At 50.4% G+C, this 19709-nt stretch overlaps 1 protein-coding gene across 2 annotated transcripts in view; it reads right to left on the reverse strand.

Moving 5' to 3' along the window:
* ACAD9 (acyl-CoA dehydrogenase family member 9) overlaps positions 1-19709 on the reverse strand; it is a 62783-nt gene that overhangs the window by 13069 nt on the left and 30005 nt on the right. For both annotated transcript variants that reach the window (XR_011075655.1, XM_068557636.1), the window contains exons 4-11: positions 17046-17152; positions 16228-16328; positions 15425-15503; positions 14302-14476; positions 13680-13753; positions 2485-2560; positions 944-1014; positions 569-688 (exon numbers count right to left, since the gene is read on the reverse strand). Coding sequence is in view for 1 of the 2 variants with exons in the window: in XM_068557636.1 (XP_068413737.1) it covers positions 569-688; positions 944-1014; positions 2485-2560; positions 13680-13753; positions 14302-14476; positions 15425-15503; positions 16228-16328; positions 17046-17152 (803 nt within the window). In the remaining variant the exon portion in view is untranslated. The remainder of the gene's footprint in view (positions 1-568; positions 689-943; positions 1015-2484; positions 2561-13679; positions 13754-14301; positions 14477-15424; positions 15504-16227; positions 16329-17045; positions 17153-19709) is intronic.

The following is a 19709-nucleotide window of genomic DNA, read 5'->3' on the forward strand; positions in this document are numbered from 1 at the left end:
GTCAGCACCAAAGCCCCTTCAGGAGGGGGACCCTCTGCCTCGGGGCCAGGCGGCTGCGGACGGGGTGGGGGGCTCCACGCGGAGAAGTGGGCTTTGGGATGAGACGACCCAGGTAGGAGCCCCGACTGTCACGTCTCACTGGTGGCCAAAAAATGACCCCCCTCCCCAAAACAAGACAGAGGCACAGGGAACTCTGTGCTATCTACCTCAACCAGATATTTCATAAAGGGAAGTTCCGACACCAGACTTTAGGAAGACCGGACTCAGGACAACACAGTCCTTCCCAGGGAAGCCCAGCTGCTTTGTTAGGCGGATACGAAGTTACAGTACCCAGTCTGTACTCTCTTCTTTCGCTATGATCACCGTCAGCTGGTGACAGCCTGGCACAAACCATGCGGGGAGACACCGGCCTCCCGTAAGCTGGGCACTGCCCTCTGCTGCTGCTCCTATGCTACTCTGCTCTGCCCAGCTGCATCCCAGGGGTGCCTGGCATGGTGGGTACCTCGTAAATACCTAAGCAGTGACAAACTGAGGAGGAAGACGGCAGGCACGCTGCGTGTGGGGTTACCTTGACCATGGCGGCCTCGATGGAGCAGTCGGGAAAGCCCGGCTGGTCCAGCATCCCCGCGGTGAGGTAGGCCATGCTTTCCATCACGTAAGCCTTCTGGGCCATCAGGGCAAACTTCTCCTGGAGCGTTCAGAAAAATGCACAATTCAAGAAAGAATCTGCCTGTACTGAGACCCAAACCTGCCGAGCAGCAGAGAGAGTAATTCAGACCACGCCCAGTGCCCAAGGGCACCAAGGCCTGGCACTCGTAAAAGGGGCCGCGTGCTCATCTTCTCCCCGGACCACCGCCTAGGAGTCGGCAGTACAGACCCCCAAGCGCGCTTTCAGTGCCCGCGAGGTAGAGTCAGCCCATGCGGTGCTCTGGACCCTCCATACCTGAATCAATCCAAACTCGCCGAGGTTCCTGTTGAACTGCTTCCTTGTGCAGGCGTACTCGGCGGTCATTTCTGAAGAGGGGCAGAGTTATCAAAGAACGGTCTTCCGGCTGTCTTAAAACGATCTCCTCAGTCTATCGTCGCCACCCTTCAAACGCTCGGGCAGGAGCTACGAGAAGCCGGTCTGCTGAGACCAACACCCTGAAAGTGAGAGCCCCGCCTTCCGGCATCTCCGGGTCCAGGAGTGACTGTCCCCTCTGAGTGGCACCCAGGGTGGGGGACAGAGCAGGATCGGGGCCAGTCAGACACGTGCGGACCCAACTCTCGCTCTTACCAGCCAGGCCTGGGCCACGGGGCCTCCCCGCCCTCACCAACACTACTGACCTCAGAGACACGGCAAAGGCCACGGGACGCCCTGCACGGAGAAGCAGGCTCACACCCGGCACACGTGTCCGCCGGGCAGCAGGAGGGTGGCCCGTGGCTGCCGCGCCAGCCCTGCAGGCGCCCACGTGCCCACGGCGGCCCCCTCCCTGCAGCCAGCGCTCTCCCAACACTCCCCACGGACCCCCACGCGTGACCCACCCTCACAGCGGGCTCGCAGGGTGCGCAGGCTCCCACATCCCCCCATTTCCGGGCCTTGCGATCTCAGGGGCTCTACATCCTCCGCGGACAGACTGACCACGAGAGCGAAGCCCTGGCACTGAGGAGTTTTCCAGACAAGGCAGCAGAGTCCAGGTGGGCGCAGGGCCCTGGGGGAAGCTTCGCAGAGGAGGGCGAGCCCTGAGCTTGCAGTCGGGCGGGGGGTGCGGTCTTGGGCACATCACCCCTCCCCCCACCCCACCCCCCCCCCCCCCCGCTCTGAGCGGCCGTCCCTTCGTCTATAAACGAACTCTGCCCTGAACTCCGAGGAGCTTCCTGGGCACCCAGTGGGGAGCGGGCCCCGGCTACGCCCGCGCCGCAGCCAGGGCCCCGCGTGTCCCTGCGGTCCCCGCCACAGAGCAGAGATGGCAGTGACGTTCTGTGCCCTGCAAAACCCCTATCAGGCTGTTTTACCTTCACTGGCAAACGGAAGTCTAGGGTTCAGTGAGCGTGCCAGAAGAAAGGGACAATCGAAAGGCTGAGGGACCAGGGTCCCCACTCTGACCCCGCGGCTCACCCACTGTGGACAGTCATCCACGGGGAACCGGTGCGCAGGCTTCTCGGGGTCCAGCTCACGTCCAGGTGCTCGCTCAGCGGCCAGAGCAGCCACCCCCGTCTACCTCCACCAGGAAGTCCCCCGCCTCCCCCATCCCGTGCGTGTTGAAACCGCAACACCGGCCCTTCAGGGGCAGCCTCAGCGCACCCTTCAGTCTAAATCGAAGCCCTCATCCTAGACCCGGACAGGACCGGCTGTCAGTGGCCTGGCTCGGCGCCGGCCCGCCCGCCCGCCCGCCCAGGGACGGGGCAGAGCCCCTGGGCCGGAGCAGGCGGGGGCAGCGGGGGCAGGCGGGCGCAGGCGGGCGCAGGCGGGGGCAGGCAAGGTGCCGTCCCTGACTTACGCACCGATCAGTGTCTTGAGCATCCCGGCCACGGCACTGCCCATGCTGAACCGCCCGCTGTTGAGGATGTTCATGGCCACCTGCGGAGAGAGGAGGGCTCAGCGCGGGCCGTTCCCTCCGTGCCCAGCTGGGAGAGCTGAGGGCCCTAGAGGGCTGAAGGGGACAGACCGCAACAGGGCTTCTCTGCTTTTACCAGACAACAGGCAGCATGCGGATGGAATTAATCATCCTGCCAACCCTCCCTGGGCCGGGAGAGAACACAGTCCCAAGGCCTCAAAACCAGGTGATCTGTCATGGAGATGCTCTCACAAACATCCCCGCAGGCACCCCCCCCCCCCCACCACCAAAAAAAAGAAATGGGACACGCTTATTCCAAAGGAAGTGGCCACTTCCCTCGGCCTCAGGGGAGGGGAGCAGAAACTAAGACTGGCTGGGTACCCACTGCCAACTCCTCACTTTCCCAGCAACGCGTCAGCGTCAGGGTCCTCCTTTCACAGAAGAAGAGCCGGAGGTTCCAAGTGGTGACCAGTCACAGACAGAGCAAGCACCCGCCTGACGTGCACCCTGCACTGAGCCAGCCCCTCGCACGGACGTGACGGGCTCCTCCTCCCCCGGTGCCTACAGTAATGACCCTAGCTAAGGAGTTCTGTCAGCTTCACTCCTCTCTTCCAACCCCAACTTTCTACCTAAAGCCGACGGCAAGCACACACACTGCTTCCCAAGTACCAGACTAGCCGGGCTTGGGGAGGCACCCCCTTACAGACCTAAAGCGACCTAGAGACCACAGCCACCCAGGCAGCAGGGGAGGAGGGGCATCCCAGGCACACGGTGGACGCGTGGCCACCAGCACGAGGCTCCTAGAGGAGGCGGTGACCTGCCCACCTCTGCTCAAGCCTGCGAGGCCCAGGGAGGAGGCCTCAAGGCAGGGCTGGGGTCTGGGGGCAGCAAGCAGCCTGGGACTCAGCTTCACACGTGGCACTGCTCGTACTGACTGCTCGCCTGCGTGGCTGGGACTAACCAAACGCGCCTCTGAGTTTGAATTTATGATTACTTGGCTCAATAACCTGAAGGGAGACTCTGAGAACAGATCCTGTGGGGCTGGGGAGACGGGAAACACCTGCTCCAGCCACTGGGCAGGCAGCACTGGTCCTGACAGGCGAGGCCGAGGCGGGTGGGCACCTCGGTGGGCATGGCCGGGAGCTGGGGCTCAGCTAGGTCGCAGCGCAGTGTGGCCTGTTGTGCCTCCTGCTCTGGCCTGTGGCCTGTAATGTCAGACTCCCTGTGTCTCAGGACATGGAGGGGGGACGAGGAGGGGGGACACCGGTCCTGCTCCACATGCCAGGACTGAGCAGGAACTGAACTCCCCACCTTTGGTCCCTTTTCCCAGACTGGTTCTCAAAGGCCAGCTCACAGTTTCATGAACAGACTTACTTCACAGCCCCTTCGTGGTCGATTCTCAGCTTCACTTACAACAAGAACAAGAGGAGGAGAGGACTGGACGCCAGGCCCCAGGCCCCAGGAGGGTGGAAGGCCTGGCAGGCTTGGCCTCACCGGAAAGGGCTCGTGAGCCCAGGCGGTCCCTCCTACCCAGGCCTGACCGTGCTGCGTGGTCACCTTCCTGCCGCAGAGCAGTCCCCTCCCACACCTACACTCCAGGTACGAGACACGGCCGTCCCCGCAGCCCCCGTCGCTGACCGCCTCTGCGCCCCGATGAACCTCCTACCTGACCTCACGCGGCATCGGCGTTCCCCGGGCCTGTGGTCACCCTACCCGCCATCGATGGGATCGCCCTAGCGTGTTGCGCTTTTCAGTGTTGACGCTGACTGCCAGGCAATCGCACTCATCACGAGACAGGGCTTTAGCGATCTGTTTTTCTTCTGCATACTAAAACCATCACTTCTCACCCAACACAATGGAAACAAACGTTTTAATGCAGTGTTGGGAAGGACCGGGCAAAGACCTCACACACAGTCCAACCGTCCAGCAGGCGACACGGCAACATAGACCAAGAACTTAAAAATGACCACGCCCTCTGACCCAGAAACCTGACTGGTATTTAAACTCAGGAGATAATGAGAGAAGTGTGCAAGATATGCATAAGGATACATGCCATGCAACGCAGTCCCGAGTGGGGAAGAAGGGAAACTGCGCTAAATGCTCGATCCTGGAGACCCAGGGACAGTGAATGTGGCGTCACCACATGAGGAAATGCTGTGTGGTTCTGAACCTCAGCAAATCACGTTCCCTAGCATGAAAAGACTATGAGGGCTTGTTGATAAGTGAAAAATGCCAGTTATCACCTCTTACACACACACACACACACACACACACACACACACACGCAGAAATATTTCAGCAATGTAAACTCTTTAAAAAGATGTAGAAAGACAAGCACCAGAAGTGTGAACAGTGGAGACAGCAGAAGCAAGAAGAATGACAATCCTGCAGCCTGCGGAACAAAAACCACAGTTACAGAAAGATAGACAAGATGAAAAGGCAGAGGGCTCTGTACCAGATGAAGGAACAAGATAAAACCCCAGAAAAACAACTAAATGAAGTGGAGATAGGCAACCTTCCAGAAGAAGAATTCAGAATGATGATAGCGAAGATGATTCACGACCTCGTTAAAAGAATGGAGGCAAAGATCGAGAAGATGCAAGAAACGTTTAACAAAGATCTAGAAGAATTAAAGAACAAACAAACAGAGATGAACAGTACAATAACTGAAATGAAAACTACACTAGAAGGAATCAACAGCAGAATAACTGAGGCAGAAGAACGGATAAGTGACCTGGAAGACAGAATGGTGGAATTCACTGCTGCGGAAGAGACTAAAGAAAAAAGAATGAAAAGAAATGGAGACAGCCTAAGAGACCTCTGGGACAACATTAAACGCAACAACATTCGCATTATAGGGGTCCCAGAAGGAGAAGAGAGTGAGAAAGGACCCGAGAAAATATTTGAAGAGATTATAGTCGAAAACTTCCCTAACATGGGAAAGGAAATAGCCACCCAAGTCCAGGAAGCGCAGAGAGTCGTATACAAGATAAACCCAAGGAGAAACACACCGAGACACACAGTAATCAAATTGGCACAGAAAAATTACTGAAAGCAGCAAGGGAAAAATGACAAATAACATACAAGGGAACTCCCATAAGGTTAACAGCCGATTTCTCAGCAGAAACTCTACAAGCCAGAAGGGAGTGGGCATGACATATTTAAAGTGATGAAAGGGAAGAACCTACAACCAAGATTACTCTACCTGGCAAGGATCTCATTCAGATTCGAGGGAGAAATCAAAAGCTTTACAGACAAGCAAAAGCTGAGAGAATTCAGCACCACCAAACCAGCTCTACAACAAATGCTAAAGGAACTTCTCTAAGTGGGAAACACAAGAGAAGAAAAGGACCTACAAAGACAAACCCAAAACAATTAAGAAAATGGTGATGGGAACATACATATCGATAATTACCTTAAACGTGAATGGATTAAATGCTCCAACCAAAAGACACAGGCTCGCTGAATGGCTACAAACACAAGACCCATACATATGCTGTCTACAAGAGACCCACTTCAGACCTAGGGACACATACAGACTGAAAGTGAGGGGATGGAAAAAGATATTCCATGCAAATGGAAATCAAAAGAAAGCTGGAGTAGCAATACTCGTATCAGATAAAATAGACTTTAAAATAAAGAATGTTAGAGAAGGAAAGACACTACATAATGCTCAAGGGATCAATCCAAGAAGAAGATGTAACAGTTATATATGCGCCCAACATAGGAGCACCTCAATACATAAGGCAACTGCTAACAGCTGTAAAAGGGGAAATCGACAGTAACACAGTAATAGTGGGGGACTTCAATGCCTCACTTACACCAATGGACAGATCATCCAGACAGAAAATTAATAGGGAAACACAAGCTTTAAATGACACAATAGACCAGAGAGATTTAATTGATATTTATAGGCCATTCCATCCAAAAACAGCAGATTACACTTTCTTCTCAAGTGCGCACGGAACATTCTCCAGGATAGATCACATCTTGGGTCACAAATCAAGCCTCAGTAAATTTAAGAAAATTGAGATCATATCAAGCATGTTTTCTGACCACAACACTATGAGATCAGAAATAAATTACAGGAAGAAAAACGTAAAACACACAAACACATGGAGGCTAAACAATACGTTACTAAATAACCAAGAGATCACTGAAGAAATCAAAGAAGAAATCAAAAATACCTAGAGACAAATGACAATGAAAACACGATGATCTACAACCTATGGGATGCAGCAAAAGCAGTTCCAAGAGGGAAGTTTATAGCTATACAAGCCTACCTCAAGAAACAAGAAAACTCTCAAATAAACAATCTAACCTTACACCTAAAGGACCTAGAGAAAGAAGAACAAACAAAACCCAAAGTTAGTAGAAGGAAAGAAATCATAAAGATCAGAGCAGAAATAAATAGAAACAAAGAAAACAATTGCAAAGATCAATAAAAGTAAAAGCTGGTTCTTGCAGAAGATAAACAAAATTGATAAACCATTAGCCAGACTCATCAAGAAAAAGAGGGAGAGGACTCAAATCAATAAAATTAGAAATGAAAAAGAAGAAGTTACAACAGACACTGCAGAAATACAAAGCATCCTAAGAGACTACTACAAGCAACTCTATGCCAATAAAATGGACAACCTGGAAGAAATGGACAAATTCTTAGAAAGGTATAACCTTCCAAGACTGAACCGGGAAGAAATTGAAAATATGAACAGACCAATCACAAGTAATGAAATTGAAACTGTGATTAAAAATCTTCCAACAAACAAAAGTCCAGGACCAGATGGCTTCACAGGTGAATTCTATCAAACATTTAGAGAAGAGCTAACACCCATCCTTCTCAAACTCTTCCAAAAATTGCAGAGGAAGGAACACTCCCAAACTCATTCTATGAGGCCACCCTGATACCAAAACCAGACAAAGATACTACAAAAAAAGAAAATAACAGTCCAATATCACTGATGAATATAGATGCAAAAATCCTCAACAAAATACTAGCAAACAGAATCCAATAACACATTAAAAGGATCATACACAATGATCAAGTGGGATTTATCCCAGGGATGCAAGGATTCTTCAATATATGCAAATCAATCAATGTGATACACCATATTAACAAATTGAAAAAGAAAAACCACACGATCATCTCAATAGATGCAGAAAAAGCTTTTGACAAAATTTGACACCCATGTATGATAAAAACTCTCCAGAAAGTGGGCACAGAGGGAACCTACATCAACATAATAAAGGCCATATACGACAAACCCACAGCAAACATCATTCTCAATGGTGAAAAACTGAAAAGCATTCCCTCTAAGATCAGGAACAAGACAAGGAAGTCCACTCTCACCACTATTATTCAACATAGTTTTGGAAGTCCTAGCCATGGCAATCAGAGAAGAAAAAGAAATAAAAGGAATACAAATTGGAAAAGAAGAAGTAAAACTGTCACTGTTTGCAGATGACATGATACTATACATAGAGAATCCTAAAACTGGCACCCGAAAACTGCTAGAGCTAATTAATGAATATGGTAAAGTTGCAGGATACAAAATTAATGCACAGAAATCTCTTGCATTCCTATACACTAATGATGAAAAATCTGAAAGAGAAATTAAGGAAACACTCCCATTTACCACTGCAACAAAAAGAATAAAAATACCTAGGAATAAACCTACCTAGGGAGACAAAAGACCTGTATGCAGAAAACTATAAGACACTGATGAAAGAAATTAAAGATGATACCAACAGATGGAGAGATATACCATGTTCTTGGATTGGAAGAATCAATATTGTGAAAATGACTATACTACCCAAAGCAATCTACAGATTCAATGCAATCCCTATCAAATTACCAGTGGCATTTTTTTACAGAACTAGGACAAAAAAAAATCTTAAAATTTGTATGGAGAGACAAAAGACCCCGAGTAGCCAAAGCAGTCTCGAGGGGAAAAAACGGAGCTGGAGGAATCAGACTCCCTGACTTCAGACTATACTACAAAGCTACAGTAATCAAGACAGTATGGTACTGGCACAAAAACAGAAATATAGATCAACGGAACAGGATAGAAAGCCCAGAGATAAACCCACACACCTATGGTCAACTAATCTACGACAAAGGCGGCAAGGATATACAATGGAGAAAAGACAGTCTCTTCAATAAGTGGTGCTGGGAAAACTGGACAGCTACATGTAAAAGAATGAAATTAGAACACTCCCTAACACCATACACAAAAATAAGCTCAAAATGGATTAGAGACCTAAATGTAAGACCGGACACTATAAAACTCTAAGAGGAAAACGTAGGAAGAACACTCTTTGCCACAAATCTCAGCAAGATCTTTTTTGATCCACCTCCTAGAGTAATGAAAATAAAAACGAAAATAAACAAATGGGACCTAATGAAAATTCAAAGCTTTTGCAAAGCAAAGGAAACTACAAACAAGATGAAAAGACAACCCTCAGAATGGGAGAAAATATTTGCAAACGAATCAACGGACAAAGGATTAATCTCCAAAATATATAAACAGCCCATGCAACTCAATATTAAAAAAACAAACAACCCAATCCAAAAGTGGGCAGAAGACCTAAATAGACATTTCTCCAAAGAAGACATACAGACGGCCAAGAAGCACATGAAAAGCTGCTCAATATCACTAATTATTAGAGAAATGCAAATCAAAACTACAATGAGGTTATCACTTCACACCAGTCAGAACGGGCATCATCAGAAAATCTACAAACAACAAATGCTGGAGAGGGTGTGGAGAAAAGGGAACCCTCTTGCACTGTTGGTGGGAATGTAAACTGATACAGCCACTATGGAGGACAGTATGGAGGTTGCTTAAAAAACTAAAAATAGAATTACCATATGACCCAGCAATCCCACTTTTGGGCATATACCCAGAGAAAACCATAATTCAAAAAGACACATGCACCTCAGTGTTCACTGCAGCACTATTTACAATAGCCAGGACATGGAAGCAACCTAAATGCCCATCGACAGACGAATGGATAAAGAAGTTGTGGTACATATATACGATGGAATATTACTCAGCTATAAAAAGAATGAAACTGGGTCATCTGCAGAGATGTGGACGGATCTAGAGGTTGTCATACAGAGTGAAGTAAGTCAGAAAGAGAAAAAGAAATATCATGTATTAACGCATATATATGGAACCTAGAAAAATGGTACAGATGAACCAGTTTGCAGGACAGAAATTGAGACACAGATGTAGAGAACAAACGTATGGACACCAAGGGGGGAAAGCGCCAGGGGGTGGGAGGTGGTGGTGTGATGAATTGGGAGATTGGGATTGACATATATACTAATATATACTACTAAAATGGATAACTAATAAGAACCTGGTGTGTAAAAAAATAAAATAAAATTCAAAAAAATAAAATAATAAAAAAATAAAATAGGTAAACAAAAAAGTGTGAACAGTGAATGGCAACTCCCCTGGGATGGGCTTTGGGGGGACCCACGTGTTCCCTCATCTGTGTGACATCTGCACACGGATGCCCCTCTTGTGCCCTCCACCTCCCCTACCCTCTGCTCCACACTTACCGGGCAGCAGTGGCTGGAGCCCTGGCTGACGGCCCTTGGGTGATTCCTGTAACGCCCAGGTGGCCAGGGAGGTCCTGCTTTTGATCCCTGTTCACAGCCAAGGTGGGGGCAGCTCCCCGCTGTGAAGACACTTACCCAGGCCACCCAGTAATTAGGGCAGAGCAGCAGTATAAAGACAAATAGGCCAATTTAAAGACGGGCAAAGGATTTGGAAAAATATTTCCTCAAAGGAGATAAACAGCCCATGGAAACAACCTTAATGTCCACTGACAGATGAATGGAGAAAGAAGATGTGGTACATATATACAATGGAATGTTACTCAGCCATAAAAAAGAATGAAATAATGCCATTTGCAGTGACATGGGTGCAACCAGAGATTGTCAGAAAGACTTATTATCTGAAGTAAGTCAGAAAGAGGAAGACAAATACCATCTGATATCACTTATATGTGTAATCTAAAACACGGCACAAATGAACGTATCTATAAAACGGAAACAGACTCACAGACATAGAAAACAGACTTGTGGTTGCTAAGGGGGAGAGGGGAGGGGGAGAAAAGGATTGGGAGTGTGGGACTAGCAGATGTAAACTATTATATATAGAATGGATAAATAACAAGGTCTTACTGTATAGCACAGGGAACTATATTCAGTGTCCTGTGACAAACCATAATGAAAAAGAGTATTAAAAGAATGTCTGTATGTGTATTAACAGTTACTTTGCTGTACAGCAGACAATGGCACAACATTGTAAATGAACTATACTTCAATAAAATATTGGGTTGGCCAAAAACTGACTTCAGTTTCTAAGTAAAAATAAAAGACACATTTTTCATTTTCAGCAAGAACTTTATTGAGCAACATATTCACCGTTTTGTTCCACGACCTTCCGCCATTTTTCAGGCAACTTCATAATTCCGTCTTCGCAAAACTTTTTATCTTTCTGAGCAAAGAACTGTTCCAGGTACCTTTTTTTACAGTCTTCCAGGGAATTGAAATTTTTCCCAGTAAGAGAATTTTGTAAAGACCAAAATAAATGGAAATCCGAAGGTGCAATGCCTGGTGAATGTGGCGGATGAATCAGAACTTCCCAGCCAAGCTGTAACAGTTTTTGCCTGGTCATCAAAGAAACATGCGGTCTTGTGTTATTCTGATGGAAGATTATGCATTTTCTATTGATTAATTCCAGATGCTTTTCTTCGAGTGCTGCTTTCAGTTGGTCTAACGGGGAACGGTACTTGTTGGATTTAATCATTTGGTTTTCCGGAAGGAGCTCATGATAGAGTACTCCCTTCCAATCCCACCATATATACAACACCACCTTCTTGGGATGAAGACCAGCCTTTGGTGTGGTTGGTGGTGGTCCATTTTGCTTGCCCCACAATCTCTTCCGTTCCACATTATTGTACAGTATCCACTTCTCATTGCCGGTCACAATTTGTTTTGAAAATGGAATGTTTTCATTACGTTCCAGTAGCGAATCACATGTGGAAATATGGCCAAGAAGGTTTTCTTCACTTAACTTACGTGGACCCCAAACATCAAAGTGATTAAGATAACCAAGCTGGTGCAAATGATTTTCAACGCTTGATTTGGGTATTTTGAGTAGGTCGGCTATCTCCTGCGTGGTGCAACGTTGATTGTTCTCGATTACCGTCTCGATTTGATCGCCATCAACTTCAACTGGTCTGCCCGACCGTGGAGCATTGTCCAGCGGGAAACCTCCAGCACAAACTTCGCAGACCACTTTTGACAACGTTCGATCAGTCACAGCACCTTCTCCATACACTGCACAAATATTTTTTTGCGTTTTTACCTTCCCTGAAATAATGAAGCATGATATGCCCAAAATGTTGCGTTTTTTCCTTCCACCTTCAATATTAAAATGGCTACGCAAAAATTCACCAGTTTTGATAAGTTCTTTTAAAAATGCATGCTGATATGACAGCTGTCAAAACACAGTCTAGCCAAATTGTTTCCAATGAAATTAAAGACAACTAAATGCTACTAGAGCCATCTTACGGAAAACGCCGAACAAACTTTTTGGCCAACCCAATAAAATAAAATAAAAAACCAAAAACACAAAGGAGATAAATAGCCAATAAGCGCACAAAAAGACGCTCAACACGACTAATCACCAGGGAAATGCAAATCAAACCACAACGAGATACACTTCACACCCACGAGGATGGCTGTAATTTTAAAAATGGACGATCACACATATTGACAAGGATGTGGAGCAACTGGAACCCTAACGCACTGCCGGTGGGAATGTGAAACAGTGCAGCTGTTGTGGAAGAGAGTTTGGCGGTTCCTCAAAAAGCTAAACATACAGTCACCATTTGACCCTCCATTTCTTCCAGGTGTGCACCCAAAGGAATGGAAAACAGCATTCACACAAAAATGTGCACATGAGTGTTCACAGCAGCATTATTCAAATGGCCAAAAATTGAAACAACCCAAATGTCCATCAGCTGATGACAGATGGACAAAACGTGGTCCCTGCACATGATGGAACGTTACTCAGCTACAAGAAGGAGTGACACCTGCTAGACTTGGATAAACCTTGAAAACATTATGCAGCGTGAAAGAAGCCATAGAAGTAGGACCACACATGGATTCCATCTAAATGAAACATTCAACATAGGCAGATGGGGCTTCCCTGGTGGCACAGTGGTTACGAATCCGCCTGCCAATGCAGGGGACACGAGTTCAAGCCCTGGTCCAGGAAGATCCCACATACAGTGAAGCAACGAAGCCCGTGTGCCACAACTACTGAGCCTGCGCTCTAGAGCCCGCTCACCACAACTACTGAGCCTGCAGGCCACAACTACTGAAGCCCGCACGCCTAGAGCCTGTGCTCCGCAACAAGAGAAGCCACCGCAATGAGAAGCCCGTGCACCACGACGAAGAGTAGCCCCCGCTCGCCGCAACGAGAGAAAGCCTGCACACAGCAACAAAGACCCAATGCAGCCAAAAACAAAAATAAAATAAATTTATAAACAAACAAACAAACAAAACAGGCAGATCCACAGAAGCAGAAAGTAAAACAGCGACGGCCGAGGGCTGGGAGAGGGGAAATGAGAAAGTATGGCCTGTCTTGCTGGGGTGATGGCAACGTTCTAGAATTAGACCATGGAGATGGTTGCACAAGCACAGTGAATATACTAAAAACCAACAAAGCATTCATTTGAAAATGGTAAAATTTTGTCATGTGAATTACTTGTTATTAAAAAAAATACTCTTACTCTAAGAAAAAAAAATCACGGTAAGCACTCGGGACCCAGGGCTGTACATCCTGAGCTTTGCAGGGCCACTGGGCTGCTCTCTCCACTGGCTGGGGGAGGACTCTTACCCCTACGTGAGGGAGGGTGAGACCGAGCGCTGCTGCACCCCTGCCTCCCAGGGCTGACTTCTCTCCGCTCTGCTGACCTCCCTGCAGAGAGCCTTGCATGGCCGCCCGGCCAGCCCAGCCCAGCCCAGCCCAGTGCACTGCCAGCAGGGAGGTAACGGGAAGCTGGGCCAACGCACACGAGACTGCAACAAAGGTCAGCACACGCAGGGCAACACACCTTAAAGCCGCCTCCAACTTCTCCGAGGACGTTTCCCACGGGCACCCTGGTGTTCTCAAAGTGGACCTCGCAGGCTGGAACACACGACATCCAGGACCTCAGCTGAGGGGGACGAAGCGCTCTTTCCCCGACCTCCACTCAGGGGACGTGGTTCATTCACTCACTCGCTCATTCATTCAGACCCTCCACAGTCCGAGCTAAGGGACCCAAGAGGCTGAGCCTCGTGAGGACGGCAGGGCAGCTCCAGGTGGGCCGAGGGCCACTTACAGGACACCAGCCTCGAGTGAACTGAGTGCCCACCAGGCCTGGGTGGGGAGGAGGGAGGAGGGAGAAGGGAGGAAGGAGGAGTCCCAGGCTGGAAAGATGGGGGTCTGCTGTACTGCAACACTGACCCAGGACCCCCCAGCACCACCTCCCTCCAAGGCTGAGCGCCACGAGGTGGCGACAACCTCACCTCGAAGTCATCACTGCCCGACGTGCGGAGAGATTTTGCCAAATGCTCGGGTGGAAACAAAACTACTTAGGTCTCATGTTATCTTGATGTTTGATATCTTTTTAACAAGATAAAATCTCACCTTGTCTCTCTCTCTCATACACACACATGCATGCACGTGCCACTCACTGTTGGAGCCTCGGATGCCTAACTTATCCTCAGGTTTCCCGCTGGTGACTCCACCAAAGTCTCTCTCTACTATGAACGCTGTGACCTTGTCCTTTACTGAGCCATTAGAATCAACAACCTCTGTCTTTGCAAACACAGTAAAAACGCTGGCCAGTCCTCCATTGGTGATCCAGACCTGAGGAAAGAAAGCAAAAGGGCTCCAGAGAAAACCAAACTACTACAAACTGGCCACCCTCAGCACCAGCTGCCCATCACAGCTCAGGCCAGGACGGGCTCAACCCAGCATCCCCAGAGCACGGATTTCCCCAGGAGACACAGGTGGCCCTGCACGTGTGTCTGTGTGTGTGTGTCAAGCAGCTCCGACTCAGCATGGAACAGCTGGGGGTGGGAGGGAGGCAGAAAGGAGTGAGGGAAAGGGGGAGGGGGAGGGGGGAGGGGAGGGGGGAGGGGGAAGGAGGAAGAGAGGGAAGGGAGGGGAGGAAGGGAGGAAGGGAGGAGGGGAGGGAGGGGACGGGTAGGGAGAGGGGGAACAGACTTCTCAACAAACTGCTCCATATAGAACTTATTTGGATCTTAATTCAAGCAACTTGTTTGTAAAAAAGAAGTATGAGACAATCAGGGAAGTTTGAACGTTAAGCAGATAGTAAGAAATGATCAAGGTTTAAGTGTACGCCGTGACTTTCTCAGGCCCGTCCTGCAGAGATGCACTGAGCTTGTCACGGCTGCCATCCAGAACTGCAGTGTGACGGAGGAAGCAGCACTGAAACCGGGAGACGGGGCTGGACGTTCACGACACTAAACTTTTGTGTTTCAAATTCCATGTAATAAAAAGTTAAAAGAATGGCCACACGAGAGCAGCTCAGGGGGGTGGGCAGCACTACAGAGGCCTGCAGGCTCAGGAGCCAGGACACCTTGGTTCCCATCCTGCCACTAAGCGGACGGTATGGTGGCGGGTCACGTAACCTCTCTGAGCCACCGTTTCTTCTTCCAAAAAAGGAGGTGCATCACCCGAGGATGACGGTTAAGGGGTGCTGTGCCTGCCCTTTATGAGCCCTGGAGCATGGGAAGTGGTCAGCGCGCGGTGGTGACGGTCAGGACGGCCACGGAGGCCACGCGGCTGTACCTTGGAGCCGTTGAGGACGTAGTGTTTCGTATCTTCACTTAACGTGGCCCTGGTCCGGATGGAGGCGGCATCGCTCCCGCTGCGGGGACAGAAACATGCGGTTGAGGGGTAACGCTGGAGACAGAGAAGAGCGGTTTTCAGGCCCCGCGGAAAACAAAGGGCCAGCTAATAGATATATTCAGCTTTGCGGCCACAGACAATCTGTAGACAGACGAGCATGTTCCAGTAAAACTTCATCTACGAACACAGGTGGCGAGGTGGATTTGGCCAACCCTGCTGTCACATCGGGTGAAAAGGCGGCAGTGACAACGTTGGGAGGTCTAAACACGGAAATGCCGGCTCACACAGGCTCTAAGCTCCCGCAAGGTGAGTGCAGGGGACCCAGGTCCCCAGGTGGGGGAAGCAGGACGGAAAGGGGCTGGATAATGGACTTGCCATCACGGCAGCTGTGAGACTCGGGGCTCATCACCCCATCTCACTGAACCTCAGTTCACAGTCTGTAAAGTGGGGACAATACCACCCGCCCTTCATACTCTAAAAGTCGCTGTGAAGCCTGAATGCATTACTGTATATAAGGAGGTTGCAAAGCACAAAAAAAATGACAGGTGCTGTCAGCCATGTTATCTCACTTGTAAAGGTCACCAGGAAAGAGAAGGAAGGTAAAGATAAGAGAGCATGAAGTGAATGGGTGAGAAAAGCTGTGGACTGGACTCCCGGGAAGTCTTCAGGGAGGGCAGAAGCAGCCGCCCAGCTTCAGTAAGAGCCCCTGGACCCTGAAGCCGTGAGTGGCGCGCAGGGCTGACCTGGCGGGCTCCGTCAGGCAGAAGGCGGCCACGTGCTCCCCGGACGCCAGCCTGGGCAGGTACCTGGCCTTCTGTTCCTCGCTGCCGGCCAAGATGATGCCCTGGCAACACACATGGGCTGCTTTCAGCGGCGGCAAGAGAGAAGTGTGTGAAGCGTGCTTGCAGAACGCGGCCCCTTCTGGAACATGCTTCCTTCACGCAAGAGCTGGCAGCCGCAGTAAAAAATGGGGAGCTGTTGGGGGGTCTGGGGAGCTGGGCTGCCAGGGAGACCCCCAGGCGCACAGTCCAGGGTGGCCGGGCACAGCTCCAGGGAGGGCCTCAGTCTTTCCAGCAGCTCCTCCACTTCCCGGCAGGGTGGCCAGGGCCGGGTGGCTGGAGCCACAGCTGGTGCTTGGGCAGTGCCACGCCCGGGCGCCAAGCCTGCTGTGCGCTCGGCCCCCTCGGTTTCTATGCTGAGCAAGAACCGCCCAAGGAATGAGCTGTGGGCCCCTGGCCCTGCCCTGAAAGACGCCAAGCCCAGCGGAGTAGGAGGACCGGTGCCAACAGCAAGGGGAACACGCTCAGGCCCCGAGGGAGCCAATCAAGAGGTGGGGTCACCTCCAGCCTGTGGTGAAGGCAGGCTCCGTGGAGGCAGTGGCATCTGACCTGGGCCTGGAAGGATGGGTCAGAGGCGATGGGGCAGGAGGAGGTTTCAAAAGGAAGGACAGGGCCACCGAAGGGCACTGAGCACGGTACAGCGAGGCTGCAGGACACCGGGCCTTCCTCCGAGACGCTAAGCCGGCTGCCCCCCCGCCGCCGTGGAAACCCAGACCCCTGACCTTGAGGCCAATGGCCTGGTGTGCTGCCAGCGTCACGGCGATGGAGCTATCCAGGCTGATGATCTCCCCCAGCCGCGCGTACATGGTGTTGGAGAGGCCCAGGCCACCTAGGGCAGAAACAGGCCGGCTTCACTTACGCTCCAGCCCCAAATTCCTCCCAGAAAAGGCAAGTGGCTTTATAAAGTAAAACCAGCTCACCATTTTTTAAAAATCACAACACAGAACGGTACAAAGGAAACAGAAATTACCCATAAACTTATCACTCAGAAAGAGCATTTTTGTGTACATCCTTTCAGAATTCTTCTAGGCATATAAGCATATACAGGTGTATATTTTAATATAAAAATGTAATATTTAATACAAAAATATATAAACACCTAAACATACATAAAGCTACTTGAAATGCTGTGAATACCTCCTATCACAGATCTTGGGCTTCACAGACGTGAACCCCATTCTGCATCCCACCCCCAGTATCTCGCGGCCTCCAGGAAAGGTCTCTCCGCCTGGGATTCTGGCATCCGGGGCTGGGTCCTTCTGCCGCAGGGGCGCCCCGTGTGCTGTAGGACGTGGGGTGGCATTCTTGACCTTTGCCCACTAGATGCCAGTAGTTCCCCCTCCTCCACAGTTCTGACAACATAAATGTCTCTAGATGTTGCCAAATGCCCACCCGGGGTGGGGGGGTAAGTCACCCTCGGAAGGAGTCAGTGTTCTAGGAGCGAAAAGAGAAAACACTAAAAACGCAGACTCCGCTGAACTGGGGTATTCCGCATTTTATCTTCAACTTCCGGCGGTGGTGGGGTGGCCTTGTGTGCACCTGACAAATGACTACCCGAGGCCTAAGGTCAGGCGCGGCCCAGCTGCAGGGGGCGCCTTCCACACAGGGGAGGGCCAAGTCCCTGCAGGGGTGCGCAGCGTCCCCTGCGCTCAGCGGGGACCCAGGGAAGGCCAGGGCCCTGCGGCACCCATCACCATGCCGCTTTCAGTCAAAACGCTTGTGCTCCTACTTGTTTCACATACTGAAGTCAGTGTTGCTTGTTAAAAAAAAAAAAACTGTCATTTTTTTCCCCATGAAAGTATCAGAAAAATCATGGGGGGAGGACAATCAATGGGGACAGATGACAGGCGGGTGGAGACTGCTTGACGGGCAAGGGGCTGAGGGGCAGGAAAGACCCGGGGGGACCCAGGGAACTGGGGGCGGAAACCAGGCTGCCGGTGGAAGGCCTCTTTTCCAGGATGGCGGTTTCCAACCAGCCTTCAGAACACTCCAGGCCTGGGAACAATTCCCGAAAATGTTTTGGGCATGAACATAAGGTTGCTGTCGCCTTAATTTCCCCAGGAAGGATTTAAAAAAAGGAAAGACAACGAAATAGTCCCACATGTGACCACTGTTATCTCATGAAAGAAAAGAGCATTTTCACACCCAAGAAGGGGACATAAAACAGGAATAAGGGATGGATTTGTGCAGTCACATACAGACACACACACACACACACACCCCCCACACACACGTGCTGGCATAAAACACAGAGAGATGCAAAAAGACATATTCCAATTTCACAGGAAAACTGTCTGGAGGAAAACTTAACTGCTGCTTCTCATCAGTCAAGAAGTAGTTTCTTAACGATTCTGAAGGGGAAACAGATACTATCACCAGCCTGGCTGTGTCTGCCAGCTTTCCTCTGCTATGTGTTTTCTCCAAGCACTTATTTTTCTCGGCTCATGGCACCAACCACCGCTCTGTGGCTCAGCCCCACCTGGTCTCTATTCTAACATTCGACGTGGCCCCCACCTTCCGGCAGACAGTTCCCCGGGGCCTGGCCTCGAGGTCTGGGGAGAGCTCAGTCCCCTGTCCCCAGAGGCTGCAGGTGTAGCTCCCCCCGAGAGGCCTGTGCTGCATCCCGCCACCAGGGGGAGCAGCAATTAGCTCATGTTTTCTGCACAGACTCTTAACTTCTTTCCTACATTTGGAAATGCGGTGAGAGGGATTTCACAGGATGACAAGGAGGAGACATCCTTTAACAGCTTAATACACTGTGACAGACACACATATAAACGAAGATTTAACCTGATTAAAATATGCCTCTAAATTAAGAAAATGAGGCATCAAACTCGTCTGTTGTAAATTTTCACATTCTGTCTCAGACTGGAGCAGCCGCAGGCTAGGTCCCAGTGGGACTTTCCGCACAGGCAGCGAGGGCCCCCCCCCCCCTCGGCTGTGGTGTGGCATGTGCGGGGGCGCAGGGCTCACTTCAGCCCCGCAGATACACCCGGCGGAGGCAGAACGTCAAGGACCGCTCCCGCGTCCGGGCCCCGCCGTGCAGGCCTAACCCACGGCCTGGCTGGGAGAACGTACTCGGATGTCACACACCACCTACAGCTCTCGGGTCCAAACCCCTGACCCTGTGCTGATGAGGCCGGAAGCCGCCTCAGCCTGGGCTCGGCGGGAGGGCTCAGAGAGCAGGGGGTGCGGGGTGAAGGCCACACGTCTTCGTCCAAAGATCCCGAGAGTGAAAATACAGGGACGTGCGTCCGTGCCAGCGCTCGCGAGGGGTTATGTTGTGTCCCTGCTCCTCCCTCACACACTCCGCGCCTGTCCCCTTACTCCCACAGAACTGAGAGGACCACCCCTAGATCAGGCAGGAGACACACAAGCTGCACGAC

The sequence above is a fragment of the Eschrichtius robustus genome, chromosome 12 (assembly GCF_028021215.1).
Source record: "Eschrichtius robustus isolate mEscRob2 chromosome 12, mEscRob2.pri, whole genome shotgun sequence".
Taxonomy (NCBI): Eukaryota; Metazoa; Chordata; class Mammalia; order Artiodactyla; family Eschrichtiidae; genus Eschrichtius; species Eschrichtius robustus.